Source organism: Palaemon carinicauda, chromosome 1 (genome assembly GCF_036898095.1).
Source record: "Palaemon carinicauda isolate YSFRI2023 chromosome 1, ASM3689809v2, whole genome shotgun sequence".
NCBI classification, from domain to species: Eukaryota; Metazoa; Arthropoda; class Malacostraca; order Decapoda; family Palaemonidae; genus Palaemon; species Palaemon carinicauda.
This window is the reverse complement of record NC_090725.1, coordinates 40,220,590-40,244,329: the sequence shown is the minus strand read 5'-3', so window position 1 is coordinate 40,244,329 and position 23,740 is coordinate 40,220,590. Positions and strand designations below refer to the sequence as shown.

The 23,740-nt window shown below is 36.3% G+C and overlaps 1 protein-coding gene across 3 annotated transcripts in view; it reads left to right on the top strand.

Moving 5' to 3' along the window:
- LOC137647618 (trimeric intracellular cation channel type 1B.1) overlaps window positions 1-23,740 on the top strand; it is a 97,431-nt gene that overhangs the window by 57,780 nt on the left and 15,911 nt on the right. For all 3 annotated transcript variants that reach the window (XR_011045590.1, XR_011045589.1, XM_068380772.1), the window contains exons 2-5: window positions 14,692-14,848; window positions 20,391-20,486; window positions 20,687-20,775; window positions 22,748-22,835. Coding sequence is in view for 1 of the 3 variants with exons in the window: in XM_068380772.1 (XP_068236873.1) it covers window positions 14,692-14,848; window positions 20,391-20,486; window positions 20,687-20,775; window positions 22,748-22,835 (430 nt within the window). In the remaining 2 variants the exon portion in view is untranslated. The remainder of the gene's footprint in view (window positions 1-14,691; window positions 14,849-20,390; window positions 20,487-20,686; window positions 20,776-22,747; window positions 22,836-23,740) is intronic.

The window sequence follows — 23,740 nt, the reverse complement described above, 5'->3', positions numbered from 1 at the left end:
TTTTCCCATTATTATGTCAAATTGCTTTTCACTCTTTTCATCTCATGTCCTAACCATTTTAATCATTGCCCTTTTTGTAAATTCTCTATTTGTAATATGATCCTCTTACACTTCAGTTAAGAAGCTTATTATCCTTTAAAATGTATTTTCTGTAAGAACTATAAATAAAAGAAATTAAATACAGCCAGGTATTCAGGTTTAAGGCATGTGGCTTAATTTTTTGCCTGTCCTGGCAAAGTTTTTAACATGTTCATTGGAGTTATTTGTTAAAATAAAATCTCTACTAATATTGTATGGTACTTCATATTCTTTTGATCAAAACTCAATTTTTATGTGAATTTTCTTTTGATCTTGTATGCCATCCAGTATCATTTTATGCTCATCTGCTTCAAGTTTAATAAATCTCCATCTTGGTATGTTTTAGGAAATTCCATTAGTTTTAGCTGACTGTGACCACCGAAAACCTGGCAAGGACGGTCTTTGTATTTGCAATTTTGTTTGTTTGGTGTTCGGATGCGTTGATATTTTTATCTGCGATATTGTTTGAACTAAGGCTGGATATTAAAAGGAAGCTTGATTATAGATTATAATCAGTTTGTAATTTGTAGGCTATTACACCTGCAAGGTTGTGATGGTCATTAGAAGGATTAGGAATTGACAGAAAGAGAGAGAGAGAGAGGATGATATTGCACTCAGTTCCACAAGTAGCAGGAGTGGCAGGGTGCCAGGAATTTTATGTGGGATACCTGTACAATTACCAGAACAACACTGAAGCCTCACCTGCTCACATTTAGTGTTGAGATGGTTAATTGAATTTTAATTTTTGTAGATTTTGGCAATTTTTGATACACGTAGTTACTAGATTTTCATGAGACTTGTATAAATAGTTTAAAGGTTATGCCTTTGGCTTGATTGTAGTGGGAAATTTGTCTTGAAATATTTACTCTATCTCAGTTTATGATTTGTGTTAACTTTAAAAAAATGTACAGGTTTTTATTTAAAATGTACGGAATATCAGTTTACTGAAAAAAACTTTATGAATAGTACTGTACTTGAATGCATATCAGGCAACATTTTTCATGCCTGTGCATGTATTGTTACTCACAAAGAATGCAGTACAATAGTAAGATATTTTAAACTTAAGAACCCACATGGCTTATCCAAAGATTTCTTTTTTTTTTGTATATATAGACTAATAGATGTAGTTTTCATTATATTTTACAATATTAACATAAAACAATTTCCAAGAGCGCATAGCAGATGGATGTTTTCGGGGCAAAGAATTTTTTTCATTGTTCAGTTATGAAAGGTTTAGATATGCTATGCCATTCTTTCATATTTTTATTGTTCCTTAGGACTAGTTGGGTTAATTTTCTAAAATTAATAAATATATGGTATTTTTAATCGGTTAATTATAGATACATTTTAACAAGTTATGAGTGTGTTGAATGCATGATGTTGTAAGAGCATTGCAATACTGTACAAGATAGTTGAAATGCATGTGGATGTTTGTTGAACTTTGTTGTTATTGTGTTCTTAAAGGTCATGTAAAGCCGGATCAATATTTCAGCTTAGGAATGTAGCAGTTCATTGTGTAGGAAGTGATGATGTAAAAGAATGGTTATGAATTATCGACTAATTTGTCGGTACATACTTTGATGGAAAGATCAATTGTTACATTGAAGAAAATCATCTTTGAAAATTACCGTACCTATTGTTGGGAGATGGTTTTGGAAAGTAATGCATTTTGAATAAAATAAGGGGTTCAATAAAGGAAATGGATGTAATAAATGTAAAGTCTGGCTTATTTCTCAGTTGCTTTAAATTTTTGCTGACTTTAAAGGATTTTTTGCTTGTTTGATTGTCGTTTTTAGTTGAACTTAGTTTTGTTCTTACATGGCTACAAACCATTGTCCTTTAATAGGAATTGGATTTCATCAAAGCTGGAATTCGGCTATTAAGATTTATAACGAGGTGTCTGTAGTTCTTGGCTCAAGACAGGGAAGGCCCTCCCACAGTTCACCGAGTTGTCACTTTGACTTCAGCCACCTAGTAATAGGGACATAGTCTCTGCGTTCCTAACTTTACTGCATTAATTTTCTTTTTCTCTTTGTGATGTGTTTGGTTTCTGCTTGTTGTGGAATGGAGAAACAAAGACATATGATCCTCCCCTGTTGTCCCGGGCCATAAGCAGCATAAATGTTGATATCCATTCATTGTGCCATGACCGTTCACAGCCATCCCCTTGTAAGGAATGTACAGTAATGAATAGCTGTTTCTGCAGTGGGTCAAATTTGGCAAGAGGAGAAAGTCATCGAACCGAGACTGTCCCTATGAGGTCCTTCTTAAGGGTAAAGAAAACTGCTGTTGCTCTTCTTTTGCCCTCAGGTATTCTACCCTCCAACTCTTCTCTATTTCTCTCCACCATAGGAATAACAAGGAAGGATGATAACCCAGAACTTCCATAGCTGCTGGCAGCATGTGAAGAGGTTTCATCTGATTTCCCCAGTGAATGAGGTAACCTCCATCCTTCACTCTGTAGCGAGCCTGATGTTACTGACGATGACGGTGAAGGACTCCTTTCAAAAGTTGCTGTGGCCATCGTTAGGTCTGGAGGGCATTCTGTAGACATGAGGACTGTTGCAAGTCCATGCTAGGACTTCCCAATCTCCTAGTGCTACAGTACCTTGAGGGCCGTTGCTGCCGTGGCAGAAGTAGAGCGTGAGGTAATCTCATCCAGCCAGGACAACAGTATAAGATTCCTGTTGGTGCAGTTGATGATAGGTTCCCGCCTTTAGCAGCTCCGTCACCTCGATGACTTGTTCTGAGAAGAGAGGAAATAGCCTAGTCCCTCTCGCCTCCATACCTGATTTGACCTCTTTATCTTCAGGGGAGTCTATGTTGTTTATGCGCATCCTGAAGGTGAAGAGAGAGTGCATCTCATATGCACAGCGTGCTACATCTTCACACAAACATGATGATGGTGCCTACAGTTCTCCCTGAAATCTCCATTTGAGAGTACAGTGTACCCACATGCCTTTTGAGGCTAGATCTCCTTGGTCCTTCCAAGGCAGAGGACAAGATAGAAAACTTTGAAGCACAACCAGAGGAGACACTACTCATGAAGAAGTTGGGTACTGTATTGGTATCTCACACGAGATTGATCCTCATGTTCACGTGTACTCGCCTGTTCACTCTGATGAAAAGCTATCAGATGAAATTGATCCTCATGTTTGCACGCTCTCACCAAGTTGCGTGCACCCTTCAGCATGCATGCGCTCACTTGTTCGCTTTGAAGAACAGCTCTCACATTAAGTAGATCTTCATGTTCACTTACTTCTCAGATCGTGTAGGCTCATCTGTTCACTCACTCTTAGATGGTCACGAGCGCTCGCCTGTCCACAGTGGTACCAGGGTACAGTCATCCTCATCCCTTGAGTCCGTACCTGTGTGCATGCGTGGTCATCTGTTCGCCAGGATGCTCCTTCTCGCAGTAGAAAACTTGTACAATTGCTCTCACCTGGTGAGGTTTACAATATACAGTGAACCCTCGCTACTTCGCGGTTCGACCATCGCGGATTCACCACTTCGCGGATTTTTTCCATAACCCATATATATACAGTAACATATATATATATATATATATATATATATATATATATATATATATATATATATATATATATGTATGCATGTATTTATGTATATATGTATGTATGTATATATGTAGGTATGTATATGTGTATACATATATATATATATATATATATATATATATATATATATATATATATATATATATATATATATATATATATATATATATATATATATATATATTATATATATATATATATATATATATATATATATATATATATATATATATATATATATATATATATATATATATATATCTAAAGTAGGAAGATGTGATGTAGTTCTAAGCGAATAGTATGGGAAATATGTCTGGGTAATAAGCAAAGCTCTACCTCCAGTTTGTTTCTTCATTATGATCAGAGATAAATGTAAACAAAACATTGGTTGCCATTTTTTAACGTGCTTTTTAGCGTGTTTAGGAAACGCATGATATAAAATTGCCTTTAATATTTGTGCCTGTTTTAGTTTAGGGTACTGTAGTACATGCATTAAGTGTTCTGTACATTAAATGGTAGTTTGTTAACAGTACTACATACAAGGGAAGGTTTTAAAAGTGAATATACATGTTAAATAAATAGGTAAATAGGGTGTCACTACTTCGCGGATTTTCACCTATCGCGGCCGCGTCTGGAACCTATCTACCGCGATAAACGAGGGTTCACTGTACAATAGTACTATCCTGATTGTGTGTGCTTTACTGTTTACACGGGCTCAGCTGTTTGCTAGCATTCACCCGTCAGCAGTAGTACACCTGTACACTCACTCTCGCTTGTTGAAGTGTGCTTGCCGGTGCGCGTGCTCTCTCATACAAGCACGCTTGTGTGTTTGTTAGCACTCGCCTGGTAGTGACAGCGCACCTATGTACTCGCCCTCACGTATGGAACTGTACAGTACTCTCCTGTTTCCGCAGGACCTCTTATGCCTGAGTGCACTCTTGTTCACCTGTTAATTTTCCATCACAGGTGAAAGCTCTTGTCCCGTTGCATGTGAGCACCCACCTGTATACAAATGGTTGCCTTCACCTGAGAAGATACACTTACTGGCACATGTACATTCACTTGTGCTTGCTCATCAACGTACAAGCCATCACCTGTGTAATCATCCTGGATGGGAAGGGCATCCATCAGTTCAAGACTGCTCATGCAATCGAGTGAATCCCACAGTTCACTGTATCTTTGAACATTCCTGCCCTCCCAGAGAACTCGGACCACAAGAAATGGACATCACTCAAGTGAGCTACAGTATCTCCATTGGGCTCCTTATGAGCCCTTGAGAAAGGCGTCAGATAGTGATCTGATCCTCAAGACACTTTTCTTACTATCCTTAGCCTCGGTGAGGCGAGTAGGTGAAGTGCATGGGATTTTGTATGTCATGAGTCATTCTGAAGGAGGGAAGGTGGTCTCCACCTTTATCCTGCAGTTTATAGCCAAGACCCAGAACCCAGCTGTCCACATTCGAGCTATCTTCTGTTTGCACTCTTGCCAATTCATAAATGATCATCTGTGAGCAAACGAGCCCCAACACTCAGTAAAAAGAACTTTAACTTAATAAAAAAAATTTCTCTCTCTTTTTGCTCTATAAATCTTTCTCCACAGTTGCGAGGGAGAGGTAGTGCGTTATGGAGACCCAACCCTACTTGGGAAGGTTTTTCGGTATGTGGTACAGGAGCTCTTGTTCCTGCTACCAGTGCTCGGTCTTGTATGGGAGTGAGCATGTGCACTTCAAGTTGGGATGATGCTCATTATTTCCTCAGTTTAGCCTATGAAGACAACTGCCCCGAAGAAGTCTACCCAAGCTGAGGAGGAACCTCCATTTATTTTCTTCCCTGAGACAAGTGTTATGACACATGTGATGGAATCCCTTGCATTTCTTCTTCATGAGACCAAAATTCTAGTTTGGCAAGAGACTCTGGTCATCGTCCACTTATTCCTTCTCATTGAGACCTGCCAACGTGTCAGGACTAGTTTTCATAAGATTTCTACCTGCAGCGTGACATGTCTTTTGACTTGAGATCTCCTCATGTGTTGAAGACCTTCCAACATGTCTTTGTATTAGGGATCCAGAATAGGTGAAGTCCCAGGACTGCTCTAAGTGCTAATCGTCTCCACCCAGAGATAGGCACTTATGTGACTCGCTCGCATGCCATTCCGTCCCATGCTCTCCTACTTGCCCTTCAGAGACCAAGGCACCCAGTGCTTCTTAGGCCTCTTAGCATTACGAGAGCTAGAGGCAGCTCACCCTCTGAAGGGGCATCTGATCTTTGTTCGTCAGTCCCTTTTTCCTGGCGGAATATTACCATGATATTGTTCTCAGTCTGGTTTCTGAATACAGTGCTCCAAAGGGGAGGAGGACTTCATTGAGGTACGTATAGAGTATTGTAACCCCTCGCGAGGGGAAAGGAGTCTCGGGAGATCATCAACCGCATGGCACCCAACTCCGGTTCTGTGCCAGCACTCATTTGTGAATTCAGTGATCTCTTGGTGGCTACCAGGGTGCCTATCAAGGGAGGAGTAACTGCCATTGATAAGACCAGTACTGTACTGTCTCGACAGCAGAGGTTCTACTTTTGGAAAAACCAGGCCCATCTCCTCTTCCTATTGATCCACCAGTAGTAGCGCTGACATCAGGGATCCCAGCGGAGAGACTCAAACACAAGGGCACCTTATTCTTGGCTCTTGAGTTAACGGCTATGGAAACCGCTTCCTTGGCATGCCTCCCAGCAACATCCTGGATTTGGGGCAGGGTTTACAGACTTGGTTCTCTCTGACACCAAAGCTTCTTAGTATATCAGTTGGCTTACCATTGGGCCAACTGGACTCTGAAGAGGAGGGGTGCAGTTGCCTTCTGGTTCATCGGACACATAAGGCAAATTAGGCTAGAAAATGCACCAATGCTGGAGTCTGTGGACCTCTTCCCACAGAAGTATGTAGAGGCTACAATGAATGGAAGAAGGTGAACCCCTACTCCTTGAGCTATCAAGCATTTTCCTTTTAAGGGTTCAGTCCCTTCAAAGGTAGTAGCAGTGAGAACTTTGAATCTCATCCAACTGTTGAAGTCGGCGCTGAGGAAGTCTCTTGCAGTCTCTAGAGCCTCTAAGGAAGGCGTGACAACTTTCCTCCCTTTCACCCCCAACCTGGCCGAATGAGGAAGGGTGGTAGAGTGAGGAAGGGAACACTGAAGTCGGCATTCCCCTCTACTAGCTGTTTAGTGGTGTATGTCTATCAAACCATTGGACAATGTGATAGTGACACGGAGCGGAGAGTTGGTTGCTGGAAGTCCTCTGGGATGGATGCTGCCTTCTTTCACAAGCTTTTTCTCTACTTTCACACCTTTGACATTCCTGTCCTACCCTCCAGAATCGCTGAAAGCTCTGGTGGTTTTGGCAGAGGTGAAGGTAAAGAAGAACTCGCTCTAAGTTGTCCAAGATGGTTCTCCAGTCTTCTTTAGTCCATTTTTCCTTGACCAGGAAAAGTCAACGGGGGCTGGGGAAACAGGTTATCAACTCTTTTCCTCAGAACAAGCTTGTTCTATAAACTGCATTCAAGAGGGAGATGGTAAATACCATATGTTCCGTCATTAGAAAAAACTACTACTTACTTTGTGGTCCAGAAGGTCGTGTATTTTCAAATATTGATCTGTCAGTCAGACAGAAAGTTCCTCCACTTCATCCTTGGAGGGGTTAGTGTACCAGTTCAAAGCTGGTACTTTGTACTGTCAACTGCTCCCCAAGTGTTCATGCCAGTGTTTACACTCGTTTCCACTTTAGCTCATTCCATCAGGATTTATGTCTGAGGTACACTATACTGATGATTGGCTGATCCTGTCTTCCTCCTGGAGGCAGTTGCTCTACTGATTTCATTTTGTTCTGATCTGGCTATTGTAATCAGCTTGGAGAAGTCAAGTCTCACGCATAAGCAAAGGGTGGAGCATCTGGGTAAGCTGATAGACACAGCAGCAGTGAGAATTTTATCATTGGAGGATTGTATCAGAAGACGCGGAGGTAGCCTAATCATCCAAGAATGACTAAGAACTTCTCGTTCGACAACGGCAATGTGGTGTCTAAAGCGTAACTAATCAGCAGCTACTGAACTTCCCTACCTTTCAGTTCCTGTGGAACAAAAAGTAAGAGATGATCAGGCCTGCTGGCTGAATGACCAAAATCTCACCTGGGAGTTCCTCTAAACGCCCAGCCTCTGGAGATACTGCTGTTCACAGATGCATCCTAGGAGAGTTGGAGTACACATTTAAGGAACCAGACTGTTTCAGGAACACGGTTCATGGAAGTAAAGACTGCATGTATGAACCTGCTGGAAATGCAAGCAATGTTCCAAGTATTGCAAGCTTTCCGACAGTTTGACAGGCACTCGGTAACATTGATGAATTCTTCGTGAATATTTTCTATGCTCTTGAAGAGCTTTGAACATTCCTGCCCTCCCAGAGAACTCGGACCACAGGAAATGGACATCACTCAAGTGAGCTACAGTATCTCCATTGGGCTCCTTATGAGCCGTTGAGAAAGGCGTCAGATAGTGATCTGATCCTCAAGACACTTTTCTTACTATCCTTAGCCTCGGTGAGGTGAGTAGGTGAAGTGCATGGGATTTTGTATGTCATGAGTCATTCTGAAGGAGGGAAGGTGGTCTCCACCTTTATCGTGCAGTTTGTAGCCAAGACCCAGAACCCAGCTGTCCACATTCGAGTCCTTCTCCATCTCTTCTCTCCAGTGAGTGAATTATGTGGATCAAGATGACATGCTTCTCTGTCCTGTGAGGAGGCTACTACACTACAGGGTACTTGAAGAGGACTCTACGCTTCAGGGTGCAGCTCCAGACACACTTCCTCAGTACTCAGGAAGAACGTGTGGGTTATGAAGGACGTGGATACCTTTACTCTTGGACTGGTGATAGCTGTCAACAGGTTTTGTAAGCTTCTCTAGTATTCTCATGGAACAAGAAGCATTTTGTCTAAGATAGCTGTTGCAACATAAGACTAGAACGAAAGGTAAGAATATCTTGCTATTTTCCTCTTTTTTTTTTTCTTTTTTTTTTTCTCCCTCTCCCTTGGAGTGCAGCAGTCATACTGTTATTTGCTGGACTAGACTCTAAATGCAGGTAAGCCATACGATCAAGTAACTTTCCTTTACGGGTGAGTTTGTATTGAAGTGCTGTATCTTCCCCCATCCTCCAAGACGAGGGGGAGGATGAACGTAATGTATGTCAACCCATTTTCTCATAAATGACAGTACATTTGGACAACATATCCGTAAGAATGTAGGTTCTTCCATGCCTGCCTAACACTGCGACATCTTGCTCAGGTTGTTAGGAGGTTAACAGGAGTCATCACTTTTGCTCCTGCAAAGGATTGAAGTGCCTTGACATTTCCAGAGTTAGTAAACCAGCTAGTTTGAGTACAGGGATTTATCCCTCCTGAGGATAAGTCTCATATTAAAGGACATGGTAGGTAGTGAATGTTTCAGCTTCGTAAATATGTAAAGAGCCTTCTTTATTTTTTAAACCAATGTTTCTCATTTGATACATTTTTTTTTTCAAGTTAGTATTGTATAAAATTTTCAATGCTGCATTATGCTAAGGTACAGGAAATGAAATCACAATACAGTATCATTTATACTGTAATATTAAAAAGAGATGGTCCCTAGAGATTGCAAAAGAAGCAGGGGAAGGAAGAAAACACGATGGATTGGCGAACAAAGAAAGTTTGTGGGTGTGGACTGGCATAGAAAGACCATAAACAGGCGCAAGTGGAAAGACATATCGGAGGCCTTTGTTCGACAATGGACTAGTAATGACTGATGATGATTAAAAAGGGATAGGTTTTATATTGTGAATTTGCATGCAGTGCAATCAGTTGTAATTTAACATGACTGTTAATTCGCCTACATTAATCCCTTCTCTCGCATATTTACCGACCTCACCCTTCATGTTCATATGCGACTTTGCAAAATGGTTGGAAAATATACTTAACTACCAAAACTATAAACATTTCCTTTGTGTCCATTTTTACAGATCATGTACAGTATACTGTTTTCTATGAGGATGAGGAACCTTTATTTTGAAAAATTATGAAGAATTTGTAAGATTAATAGAAATTAAAGGATTTCATAGTGTTTATTTTCATTTTATTTTTTAAGTGAGTAAAAATAAAAGTGAAAAGACCTTGAGAGCCATTTATCTTCTGCAAAATACAGAATAGAATGCTCATACATTACCTGAAAAAAGAAAAGAAAAACAAAGTAAATCCTCCAAAATAAATACTTTTATGTACAGTACAAACACCTGATGAATACAGTCAGTTTTAAGGCAATAATTCATGGCACTTCTGATAGTACGTTATCACAGCCTCTTTTAACATGAAATATCACCTTCAATAATGATTCTTTTTAGAACATTTTTCAACATTTTAATCACCATTTTGAGTCATCTTATCTAAAATATAATACTGTAACTGAAAGCTGTGGACATTTACACAAGTAAACAATATTTTAGGAACAGTGGAACAAAGCTCTGAATTATGTAACATTAATACTATCGTCTTTTTGAGATTTTTCTCCTGTATAATCTGAGCAGACCTTGCAGAAACTTGAATTTGATATGTAACTTCATTTTATAACTGCAGAGTATTTCAATCCAGCTTTTTCATCCATGATCAAAAAGGATTTCTTAGCTAAAGTGACAAGCTTTTCTACCTTAATTATGGTTTTATTCAGGCCCCCCCCCCTGATATGGACTTGAAATAAGAAAAAATTAAATTATACAGGATTGAGGAACAAATGGGTTTGGAAAGATAGCAAGTTGCTTTGCAGTGTCCCTGGCTCTAACTTCAGACTCTCTCCCGGTCGTCACATGCTTCATGTCATCATCATCATCATCATCATCATCAGCTGATCAGGCACAGTAATTCTTTCTACAATATTATCAAGCTTATGCGACCACTTATGATCTGCCAACGCAAGAGCCCGTGGTCCGTCTTGATGCAGGCCAATCTTAAACCAACCAACCTATCCATGCCGTTGCATACCTGTTTGAAATATTGAGCTGATGTACAAGTCTAGAACTTCTAGATTGGCTCGTATACTGTAAATGTCATTTAATTTTCAGAATAAAGTCTTGTAGGCAAAATTTCTTAGACTTGCTGCTCAAAAACTTTACAATTGTTTCATAATCTAGAAGTGCTTATTTACCTTCATCACCTTATGGCTGGAAAAAAAAAAGTTTTCATTTTGATATACTCCAGATAATGTAATTATTTTCTTAAAAGTTGCAGCAAAGTATTATAGCTCAGTTTGTTAGGACGTTCTTCTATGAGTATTTTAGATAAAGATTGAAACATTAAAGAAAAATTTTTTAAAATAGAAACCAATCATTATAATAAAATTTAGAACCAATAGAGAGTCGGTTCAAATAAACAAGAAAAAATGAAAATTTTAACCGCTAACAATTGTTTGGACTTCCATGCCATTTTGATTCAATAAACATTTAGATGATTTTATACATAAATCAAGATGGATCCTTTCTTAACTGTTGTGACGATTCATTTTGAAGAAAATTCATGGTTTTGAAGAATAGTTTTTATAAAAGAATACAATGTAAAATTTTTATGTAAGAATTTTATTAATATCAATAGAACTAACTTGTAAAAAAAATAGATACAATTTAGCATAGTGGTTTTTTTGTGATTGTCAGAATTTGTACAAAAATAACAATAGCTTTAATTAGCATATTGTAATTGATTGTTTTAAGAGCTGCTACTGTTGATTATACGTTTCATCTAGTTGCTACTCTTTAAGAATACTAGAGCCAAATACATTAGCTGAAGTGTTTTATATCTAATATAAAGTGTTATTGACATTTTTTTTGCTCAACATGTTTATTGAATAGGAAAAATTCATATTATACATTTGTATTTGAACTGACCACTGAATGCTAGGTTTACTTCAAAATGAACATACAATGGAGCTGGTGCTTTTGTTTCCTCAGTGTCATTGGAGAGTAAAGGTTGAGGGGAGATAGACTCAGGGCTATTTATAGCATGGTGTCTAGCAGAGTACAGTCTCCTTGCACTCTATGTACAATCTATGTGGTTATTATTTCATGGACAAGTATAGGATGGGAGGTTTACAATTGTTGACTTAAATAATAAATTCCATAGATTTTACAATTTAAACTGACAATCTTTCTTTTGTGTTCTGTACTTTTAATTTTTATGGATTTATGGCACAGAGACGAGTCTAACATAGATGATGTATGTGCGTGACATTGTTGCCCGATTGTAGCGTGTTGGGTGGAAAAATGAGTTTAGAGATGTGAGGGAGGGTTTGGCTTCCCTGTCTCTCTCTTCATGGCTCCTCTCTCTGCTTCACCTTAGCTATATTTATCTCAGACCTTGTCCAGAAGTTGCCACTTTATGTGTTTCACACCATTTTTATCAGCCTTAGAAAGTTTCCTTTCTTTTCATTTTTGCATGGCAACCATTGTAACCTCTGATTAGTAAGGGTGGATTTAATGCTTAATCCGAGCTTGATATAGTCTTATCGGTTGCTATTCAATGTTGATTTCTCAAGTTACTGAAGTGTGAATTTTTGTTTAATCTTATTTTGTGATTAAAGACAGAATCTGGATAATTTTTATTTTTTATATACTTTATTGTAATGCAAAATATATACAGTATTTATAAATACTGTATGGTGATGTCTTTTTTAAAATAAGCATTAAAATTATGCTGTAAAGTGATTTACAGAACTTTTTGTTCATCAAGGATTATAGTTTTTATAAGATATTGACAGTGAAGAGGTGTTTGATACAGTGATGCTAATCATAGAATGGTTTGGAACCGAATTAATTTCAGTAATTGAAGAAAACAATTGCAGATGATAATATATTTCAGAACTCAAAACTCAGAAGTAGAATATGTCATTTATTTACATATAAATGTGTGTTGTAGTACTGTATAGTAATTGTCTTTAACTAAGAAAGCCATTTTAAAAGATAGCTTGGAACTAGCTATAAAGTTGGCATGATTTTGTAGCAAACACCTGTATGGGTGTCGGACATAACGCCGAGCAAAAATGGCTATATTTAAAGGAAAGATTTAACAAGTTTTTTTTTTCGTGTTACTATACTGTACTTCATTGCATATTTCAGGAGGTCATTTTATTTCACCAATTACTTAGATTGGTATTTTCCTTTTAGTGATATAGACATTTTCATTCTAATAAAATCCTCGTGTTGCTAGCTTTGAAAAAGTTTAGCCAAGACAGCTTTGACTCGTGTCTTTATTACAATTAATTTCATAATCCATAATTCAGTACATGTATTGTAATTTTAAACTTTGTTTCTTTCTTTTGAAATAAGAATTTTTTTTTTTTTAAGATAAACACTTGAGAATATCTTATCTATTATATGGGTATAGTACAGTATACAGTACTTTACTATATATTATTTATTAATATAGTTCCTGTTCATTCCATTAGAATGAATATTAACTAATGCAAACTTGAGATTAATTTTGTACTGGACGTTGTTATGATGTAATACATTTAACATTAACCTGAGAACACTGTGTTGTATAATATGAATACGCTAGAAATATTTGTGTGATGTAAAATTTTGTACATTATTGGCTGTAACTTTGTTACATAGTTACATAGATTTGAATGTAACTTTTCATATATGGGTTTAGAGACCACAATTTTTGGTTTTCCGAGGTTATTTGACAGATCACAGTACTGTCATTTGAGCACATTCTTATGTGCTTCTTGAGATTTGTTAATCAGAGGTGAAGTACTGCCTTAATGGTGAATATGCCACTGATAATTTAGGAGAGATGTTGATGTAGATACACTTGTTGGTTATATATTAGAAATGGGTATTTTTTTTAAATTTAGACTTTTTAATGTTTTATGTTACTTTACTTATTTTTTTAATGAGTAGATGGTAAGTTTGATTGTGTATGCACTCTTTATTAAAGACTGTACATAGATTACGGTACTTACAGATTTCAAATTTTTTATGTATGGTAATTAACCCTTTTACCCCCAGGCTATTTGGAAATTTCCAACCCATAACCCCCAGGGGGTTATTTTTTTCCCAGCACATTTTGCAGTATATTTTTTTTAAATTGCTCTAACAGCCTTAATTTTTGTCATAGAGAGGTCAGGTTGATCTCAATGTCTTGAAAAATGCCTGAATTTTCTCAAAAAATTATCAAAAATATGAAAAAAAAAATTAAATAGCATTTTTATGCAAGGACGTACCGGTACGTCCATGGGGGTAAAGGGGTGGGTTTTGTGAAACGTACCAGTACCTTTTGGGGTAAAAGGGTTAAACTTCATCCATGACATCGCTGAATGACTTCCCCTTTGACCTAAATTTTGTAATCCAATCCATTCAACTTTGTTATAAATTGGTTGAAAACGTACATTTTAATCGAGCTCAATGATCATAAGATACATTGGCACAATCCCTAATTTGTACTGTATGGGTAATATAGTTCCAGTATGTTTATAATTAGTTTGATGTTGAAAATATTCTTATTATATTGATCTTCCTTGCAGAAGCAGGTGTATATAGTATCCATGTAAAGTCTAACAGTGATTACCATAGGTCTGATTTTATCACTCAAGTAGACCTTCCAAAGAAATTGATTACAGTACAGAAGGTTCTCAACTTACAAACTTAATTGGCTCCAAGAAGCTGAATTTTGGCCCAGGGTATGCCTAACCTGAACCCCATGCCTATGATTTCCAGCTACAAAAGACAGCAATTAGTCGGGTTTCATATGAAATAGATATCAGGTTATTACATGGGTTATTTTTCTTACCGTAATGAATGATATAATATGGTTTTATTATAGTATTTTTTTATTTTGTCCTTGTTATTTTCAGTTGGATTTGTGTTTGTACCTCCGAATGTTTGTGAGTGTAGGACTTTCTGTATATGTTATTAACTATTTAATATTTGTGATTTACTATCATGATGATCTGTACAATTAATAGATACCAATTCATTATTCCAGGTGCACTGCCCTTTTCAAGGAAACACCCATTGTCAAATTGGATTTCTTCTATGGTCACAATCTTTGCCGGCGGACTGATCACAAACTTTCTCTTGGGTGAACCTATTCTTGGTGCTATAAAGAACAACCAGCAACTTCTCTTAGCCACAATCGTATGGTAAGCTAGGATAACTACATTGAATATATTTTGTGTGATTACTAAATTTGATATAGTGCATGATGTGATGTTTTACCCTCTTGCCAAAACTGTGCATAAAAGGGATTTTGACGAAGGAAAAATCTATTTCTGGGCAAGGAACCTGTGTCGCCCAGTGAAATGCTCTTCTAGCACCATTTCTAAGTCATAATTACTGCTGAATGTACCAGAGAAAAAGAGATGCATGGAATGCCAGGAATAAACCTAGCTCGCTCACTCTTGAGTGTCGGTATAGAAAACTGGGGCTTGATAGAAGCACGACCATAGGTCCTTCTCCAATTAGACCTCTCCTTCATCAACATCCCCTGGAACAACGAGGTGCCCTCCTACACCCGTCTGTGCCTCCTACTACGACTAACCCTCTCTACCCCTACATCTCCCCACCCCCATCCTCATTCCTCCTCGGCACTTGCGTTTGTCAGACGTGTTTTGTTTTACTCTGTGTTGTTTTGTGTTTTTTGGAAGATGACCGACGTTTTAGAGATCCCTGCTCCCAAGTTGAGTTTTATATTTGTCTGTTTGGGATTTCTAGGTAGCGACACTTATTATTCTTAACCGTGTTTGGTTTTTGTTTTCGCCGCTTGTTGTTCCCTTTCGGGGGTTCGTTGTGGCCCTTCACTATTTTTCATGGGTATTGCTATTCGGGTATAAATTCCATTATTTTTGTTGTTGTGGAAAAGAATTGAATAGATACGTAAAATAATAGTACATATACATGACCTCAAGAGTATTAGTGGGTAGAATTTTAGACAATAGTAATAGCATTGAGTTTGTTCCTTTAGTATGTGTGTATTTTGTACGAATATACCCAAGTTAGGAAAGAGTAGATGAAAATGAATTCAGTACTGTACACATTTTTTTAGTTGAAACAATGCCCTTAATTGTCAAGAGAACGGTTAGAAAATTATTTTCAGACAACCATAAGAAATCTGAAACAAGGCTGAAAGTGTTGGTTTTAAACTACAATTGTTTGGTTTGTATGGAGTTGTCAGGTACTTGTATCATTAGAAAATTATGAAAATAGTATACCTGTAACTGGAACTTACTGTTGCTTAAGATACTGGTAGAAAGTCAAATGAAAGTAAACAGATTCTATACCCAGTAAAAGGGAAGATAAAAATTTTAAAATGGTTAAAGTTTAAGTAAAACTTCTACTCTACAGACTTGGATCATTACTATTGTATTATTGAGATTTTGGGTCTGTTGGATATTTTATCTTTTCCATCTCTCTTATATCTTCCATTTTACTGAGAGAAGCTGCAGTTGCTAGGTGTATAGATTTAAAGAGAAACAATGAGCAACAATCCATTCCTTCCCTATTAAATTGATATTGTGCTACCTGCTTCCAGAAAACCTGCTCCAACCCCTTCAAGTCATGGACAAATTCCCGAGACAGAAAACTGTTTAAGAGTGGTATACTGTATCCTAATTGATGCCTTAAAAAAAAACTAACTGTATTGTCAGCCTAACAGTTAAGTATCTTTTTAAACAAGAATTAAACCTCTTCACTATACCTAGCATCAGAGTATGAACCTTACCAGCAAGAGAATGCAGGATGCACTCTGTAGTAGGTTAAAAGATTGTGAATACGATCGTTGATGGTTTACCCGAAGATCGGACATATTGAGTTTATTGCCAAAGGGATAAGGTAAATAAGAGTAAGATCTATCCCAATTTGCAACTCAAATAAGAGAAAGGGATACATGTTATAATCAAAACTTTACTTAACTATAATTTTTACTCCAGATTGTTGGAATGTTAGTCAAAACTGTAGGTCAGTATTGTTATTATAACTAGCTCTAATTACAATCCTAGTTGGAAAAGTAGAATACTGTAAGCCCCAGGGATGTAAGATAGATAGGAGCCCATTGCTGAAAGGAAATACCCGGTAAATAAGTCGTACGTAAACTATGAAACGAGACGTATGTCAACTTGTTCAATAGTAAAACATTTGCAATTAGGTTTCAGCGTACACGGTACATATTTAAATTGGGAGGAGAGGCGAATAATTTTTCAAAATGTAGGGGAGATATTAAAGTAGAATCAATGAAATAAAACAAGAGAGAGAGAGAGAGAGAGAGAGAGAGAGAGAGAGAGAGAGAGAGAGAGAGAGAGAGAGAGAGAGAGAGAGAGAGAGAGAGAGAGAGAGAGAGAGAGAGAAGGAGGGGACGGGAGAGTGTGTGTGTGTGTGTATGTACCATAAGATAAGAGGATTAATAAATAATCAGATTATGAGCCACAAGAGAGACGAGTAGAACTAGGTGCACTGGAAAATTCAAAGCAGATATATTTGTTTGATCAAATAAAGAAATTATGATGAAATTCTTTCTTGAATGGCATTAAGTTTGTAATTAATTGAGTAAACCACATGTGCAGTGATTTTGGAACCATAAGCTAAAATTTCTTAGATTACTTGGAATTAAATGAGATGAGTTGTACGACATGTTAACATAAGTGAAAATATAATTGGATTAAATGGTAGTAGCACTAGGTGGAGTACCCTTGAAATTACGGTTACAGTATTGTCAAGGAAAATATTATCGTCATTATTATTATTATTATTGTTATTATAATAATTATTAATATTACTAGCTAAGCTATAACCCTAGTTGAAAAAGCAGGATACTATAAGCCCAAGGGCTATAACAGGAAAAAATAGCCCAGTGAGGAAAGGAAATATATCCAAGAGAAGTAATGAACGATTAAAATAAAACTCTTTAAGAACATTAACAACATTAGAATAGATCTTTCATATATAACCTATAAAAAGATTTTCTGTCAACATGATCAACATAAAAACATTCACTGCAGTACAGCAGGTATTAGGTAAGATGCAAGCAATCCTTATTGAAGATAAAATTAGATAATTGCAAAAGCTATCTGATTAACAGTCTCTCTAACTGCCCAAAACACTTAAAACTAATTCATTTGTTGCATTGAAATATTTGAAGCTAAGAAAGAAGCATATTTTTCTCTCTTGGTACAAAAATATGAAGTTCTTTCTTAAATTATCATCTTGAATTTACATTATATCAATTTTCTACTAGACAAGGAGGGAAGTCTAGAGTATTAGAGTATTTTATACAGTAATGCTAGTTCCATGGACGATCTCTCTCTCTCTCTCTCTCTCTCTCTCTCTCTCTCTCTCTCTCTCTCTCTCTCTCTCTCTCTCTGTGCAAGAGCCTGTTTTCCAGGTAAGATGGGGCAATTGTAACAACCGTTTCCTTTACTAACCCACCTTACCAAAGTTTGGGAATCAGCAGTATGAACTAAAGGGGAGGGTCGTGGAAATAAATGGAATTTTTATAATGAAATTTATTTCTACACTTCCTTGATTTTCATATACATATCCACTCTCCTTCCCAGTGAGTAGTGAGGTATGGAGTACAGGGATCATTTTTGACTTGAAGACAAAAGGCTGTGCGCCATTACTCGATAGATTGTCTCACTACTATTGTATTAAGTCTATTAAAAGAAAAGGTAATGGGAAACTAAATTTTTGGAGTAAACATCAATAAAAAAAAGCTTTCCAGAAAGAAAATAGATGAGAAGCGAGAACCTTTATGAACATCAGGTGATTATAGAAATACTGTAAGAAAAATTAAATAAAATTTTTCTCAATTTTCAGGTAAATGCAAATATTCTTGTTGGGTGAAGCCTCTTTTTTCTGGTAATATTCTGTTTAAATTGGGTATTATATTATTTTAGATTAATTTTTCAAGACCACTAAGTTATACGGTAATGTTATTTGAGCCAATGAAGATGGAGGGAGGGAGGTCATTGTAAAGATGTATATTTCTGTTTTGTCCATAGCCTTATGTTTGAAAAAGAATAACGCATGACTTTAGATAAGTGTCTAAATTCTGTAATTTTGTTTATTTTCTGATCAATGCTGATGATAGCACTGTTAATCAGTTTACTTTTTTCAGTAAAAGTTTTAAAAAGAAAACAGAATTTTAATTCTCTTCTAGTTCATTATCTGTTTTGTATTCATTGTGATTTCATGTTTAAATATTTAGCTTTAGGTTAGGAATACAGTAATAGAAATTCATTTTATTAGATTTTCAGTCATCATGTTCTGTGTACTGTACATGGTTAATGTTATGATAAAGTAATTACATCGGTACTGAAGGTGTATTGTGCAAAAGGAATATTCTATTGCAGGATATATTCCTTAAACATGGAACTTTATTTAAGATTTGAATTGTGTTAGGTATTCCTGCACAGTTCTGTATAAGTAATTTAGAAATTATTTCTAATTGTTACTGTATACATGATGTATAGTACAGTACAGTAAACAGTATAGATTCTGTATGGGATGCAAATACACTGTATGCAGTGTAATGCGCTATTTTATCTGTAATCTTTTACTCAATGTGGCAAGGTTGTTGGAACCATATCCCCTCTGTAAGCCAAATTCCAACCTTAATTGCATACCTTATGTAAATTGGCAGCAACCCTATGGTTGCAAGAAAATTAACATCTTGAATACTGGCATCCCATCATCTTTGTGTACACACACACACACACACACACACACACACACACACACACACAACAAGCTGTAGAGTATGATTATTAATAATTAATTATCATGGAAAGATATTTTACTCCTATTTTGATCCTGAAAATCATTCATATACAATAATGCTTTAATTTTGACATAGGATCTCCAGAACAAACTCTACCCAAGTTTCATATTTAAACAAAATAATGTGTTAAGAAATATCTGTAATGTTGTCCTGAATTCAAAATGTTGGAGTTATGATTATTATACCTTTGTGATTATTTAATGGTCAATGTTTTGCTGCATAAATAATATTAAAATTATCTTCTTTTGTATGTGTATGAATTAGTTTTCCTGTAATCATCAGTGAGATGCAGAGGTCCATATACAGAAGGTTCTTATTCATAGTATAGTAAGCAGTTGTAGCTCGGTAAAAGAGTATGATCCATTCCAGGAGTAAGCTCATAAACCATAATGCACGTGAACCGAAACAATTTTTCCCATAAGAAATAAAGGAAAATACTCGATGGGTTCCACACATTCAAAAATACACTCACACTCTACTCGTTATAATTATATGAACAGCAAATAAAACCACTATAAAAATGAATACAAATAAATACAAATAAATAATCACAATATGAAAGACAGTAGAAGTTTCGATGAATTAACTTACACTATGTCTTTGAGAAGAGTCGTGGCTGGTGTATAGGAGACAGGAGAGGTAAAATATGGGGAGTTCTCTCTCTTGAAAGGCATTCACTGTCACTAACTGCATCCCTTAAATTATGCTTGCTGGCCCTTGGTCTTCTTTTACACTCTTCCGTTCAGTTTTGACAGTGAACCTACCCGTAGTTGACTGCTTTGTCATTATTTGTTTAATCTCTCATCCATGTGATATTGTATTATCATTTTTAACTTATTTTTTGAAGGTCATGTACACATTAAAGATAAAGGTATTATTGCTGGTGTTAGAAATTACTATTCTTTCAACAGGTATGCCATCTTTTATTCTCCATTCGACATCGGTTACAAAGTTGCGAAATTCCTCCCGATAAAGGTTCTCCTTGCGGCTATGAAAGAAGTCTACAGGTCAGATATTCAGTTGATAAGGGTTTATAGATTTGTCAATCCACTTCATGCAAATATTGATAATTTACATTAATCTTGCTTGATTTCATCATTATGAGATTTTTTATATATTGCTACTGTTTTATTATTTTTTTGAGAAACTTTACTGTAAGTAAGACATGTTTAATAGATACATTTGTAAAGTTAACATCTCTTTATAGGGTAAAGAAAATCAATGATGGTGTGACACATGCAGCCAAGGTATTCCCCAACGGTTACGTCACAATGATTCTGATTGGTGCCATAAAGGGTTAGTGTTATTTTTACTGAAATAATTTTTATCTCCTGTGCTAATTCTTTCTCTTTTCTCTTTACTAATGATTTAGGACATGTCCCTCCCATTCTGATGTAAATATTTTCTTACTTTGGTCTTCTTGTTAATGAAGGACTTAAACTGAGTTATACTACAGTAAAGCAATTTGAAAGAAAGTTAAAGATAAAAAGTATTGTAGTTATTACTGTATATACAAGGAATGTAAGAAATAATCTGCACTGTTGTAATATAAACAATTTGTAAGCTATGCAAGGAATGTTGAGGGAAGCCTTAGGAATTAATTTAGGAACCTCTTGAGTTACACTAATAGACTAAAAGGTCTTACTCAATGAATTCCTTTTGTAATTAGATTTGAAAGTATGAGCAATGTAAAATTAAAGACTTTAGTGAGATTAGTCTTGAAAGACCAAAGGGATCAGATGAAAAATTGAAGGAAAAATATTCCTTCCGTGCCATCTGTAGTGGGCTATGCATGGTACACTGTAAGTGGTACCCAATTCAGGAAGTGACAGCATAACTTTGCCATTGAAGTTTCCATAGTTTAAAGGTGACATTTTTGGCTACTCTCCAACAGACTTAAGAATTTTATTGTTGAGTCTTTTCGAAGTACAGTACACCATAAACCTCTGCAGTTCTTCAGTTGTACTGTGATTTCCTTATTTAGGCACTTCGGTGGCTTAAATTTATAGTGTTTAGGGCCACAGGAAAGAAGGTAGCTAAGACTCCATTGAAAAGGACATTTAATAGTCTACCTCTGCATGAAGAATGTGATGGTTTTCACATTGTGTATGGGCACTGAATAGCCTCACAGGTTCTAACTCCTGGTTATATAGGTAAAATTCCATGAATAAGATCAAATTAACTTATTGTACATGAACATTTGTTTGTTGGAGCTTATTGATTTTTCATAAAGCAAAGATGAATATATTGACAAGGAAACTTGTGTTGGTACAAGTTAGACTTCAAAATAGTGAGAGAAAAAGTAAAGAATAAAAGATTTAACTGAAAATAGTAAATTAATTTATTCCAAGATTTTCTTTTGATAGGAATCTTGTTGATATTAGTTTGAGAAAGTGGTAATTTTTATGATAAAATTCATAGCAGCATAGGTATGTAGATAAACCTCTCGATTTTTTATAGCAAGTGATGTTATTGGTATTATTTGATCATCACAAGTTTTCTGAATGAGCCATTGTGAATCCCAAAGTTCAAAAGTCTCTTAGGCAATCTCTGCAAATTGTTTAGACATATTCTTAGACTTGGAGGAAGCACGTGGTTTGAGGAAGAAATCCTGGCACAGCTCCAGAGTACTTTGGCATAGTACATTGTACATGTATTATGGTGTCAGTAATCAGAAAATAGTTTCACGGTAAAGACTAATCGTGACTGGGTTCTCAATTGTCAGTGAATAAATTTTCATAACCAAAGTTAACAACAGATCAATTCACCTAGACTTCAGTTTTAGGAAACTGTGCTCTTTAGAGAAGTATTTGTACGAGTCATCATTCTGGAATTTATAGCAGAAAAATTTTATTGTGTAATCTTTGCTTCTTTTAAGTTTGAATGCAGCTAGGTTTTTATGCCAAGAGCTAATATGTTTCCTTGCTTGTTTATTGAATAACACTTTTATACAATGAGTCTCAGTTTAGATATTTTTTCCACCATGCATATAAAAAGATTTCAACTGTTGAAGTTTATTTTTTAATTTTCATTTTGAAATACAGCAGTTTAAGGAAATGGTAGTGCCATTTCTAGACTAATAGTTTAACAATTGGGTGGGAAATAAATGAAGGAAAAGTACAAATGAAGAAAGCAATATAACTAGCGGTCAGCAAAGGCTGTAACAAAGAATCTTCTGTAATCTCCACAGTGTGCTAGGCAAAGCACTATTTTGGCAGTACCCTGTAAAAGTGATTTATGATTTATGACTAATGTTGTGTGTTTGCAGGTAATGGTTCCGGTTTCATGAAAGTTTTGGAGAGATTGTTGCGAGGTGTCTGGACACCCACGGCCGTCGAAGTCATGCAGCCGTCCTTGTAAGTTCAAGATTTTGTTTTCTATGAGGTTTCTAGTTTTTATTGGCTTTTTGATAATTTACCACTAAAATGTCCTTGCATATGCCATATACTTAATTATAAATCTATTTTTTAAGTATACAGTATATGTTAAATTAAATATTTTTTGCTAATCTATGAGAAATTTTGACATTACGATAATTCGTAGCTTAATGTGAAAATATCAAAATTCCATATATCTATGGCAGTTTCTGCTCTCTGAATTTAAAAGGTATGAAGTATGTTTTTTTGTAATTATTTGTATTTATATATTTTGACAGTTCTTGAATGGTATTTTAAGATATATTTGTTCCTACTGTACATGGATACAAATAGGAGTATGATTTCAGCAATGCTGGAAACCCAGCTGTTAAGATTTTATAACAAGGTGTTGGTAATTACAGATGGGTGGTGGGGCAGTCCTGGCTCCCACCACCCGACCCCAGCTGGCTCATTGAGCAGCCACTTTGACTTCAGCCTCAGAGATGTACAGAAGTACTCGGTGTGACTAAGCTTGGTTAATAACTTCTTTTTCTTTTCAGTGTGACTGATTACTTTTGGTAATAGAAAACCACGTGCTGCCATGTGGTCCTGCAGTGGTGTTCCTAGCCGTAGGGTTAGAACATTTACGAGCAGGAGCTCAGTGTATAGCCATTCATTGTGCCCTTCTCACAGAGGATATGACTGTTGAAAGTTATCACCCTGCAAGAGAAGGAAAAAGAAAGCTAAGCGAGATACTTTTCCTCCGAGGTCTTCCTCGAAGTCTAATAGTTTTGCTAAACCTCTCTCTCCTTCCTCTGGTGCTCAGGCTTCCAAGCCCTTACCTTCACCTCTTTCCGATGGGCTGATGATGAAAGATGGTGACCTTGATTTAACTTCACCACAAG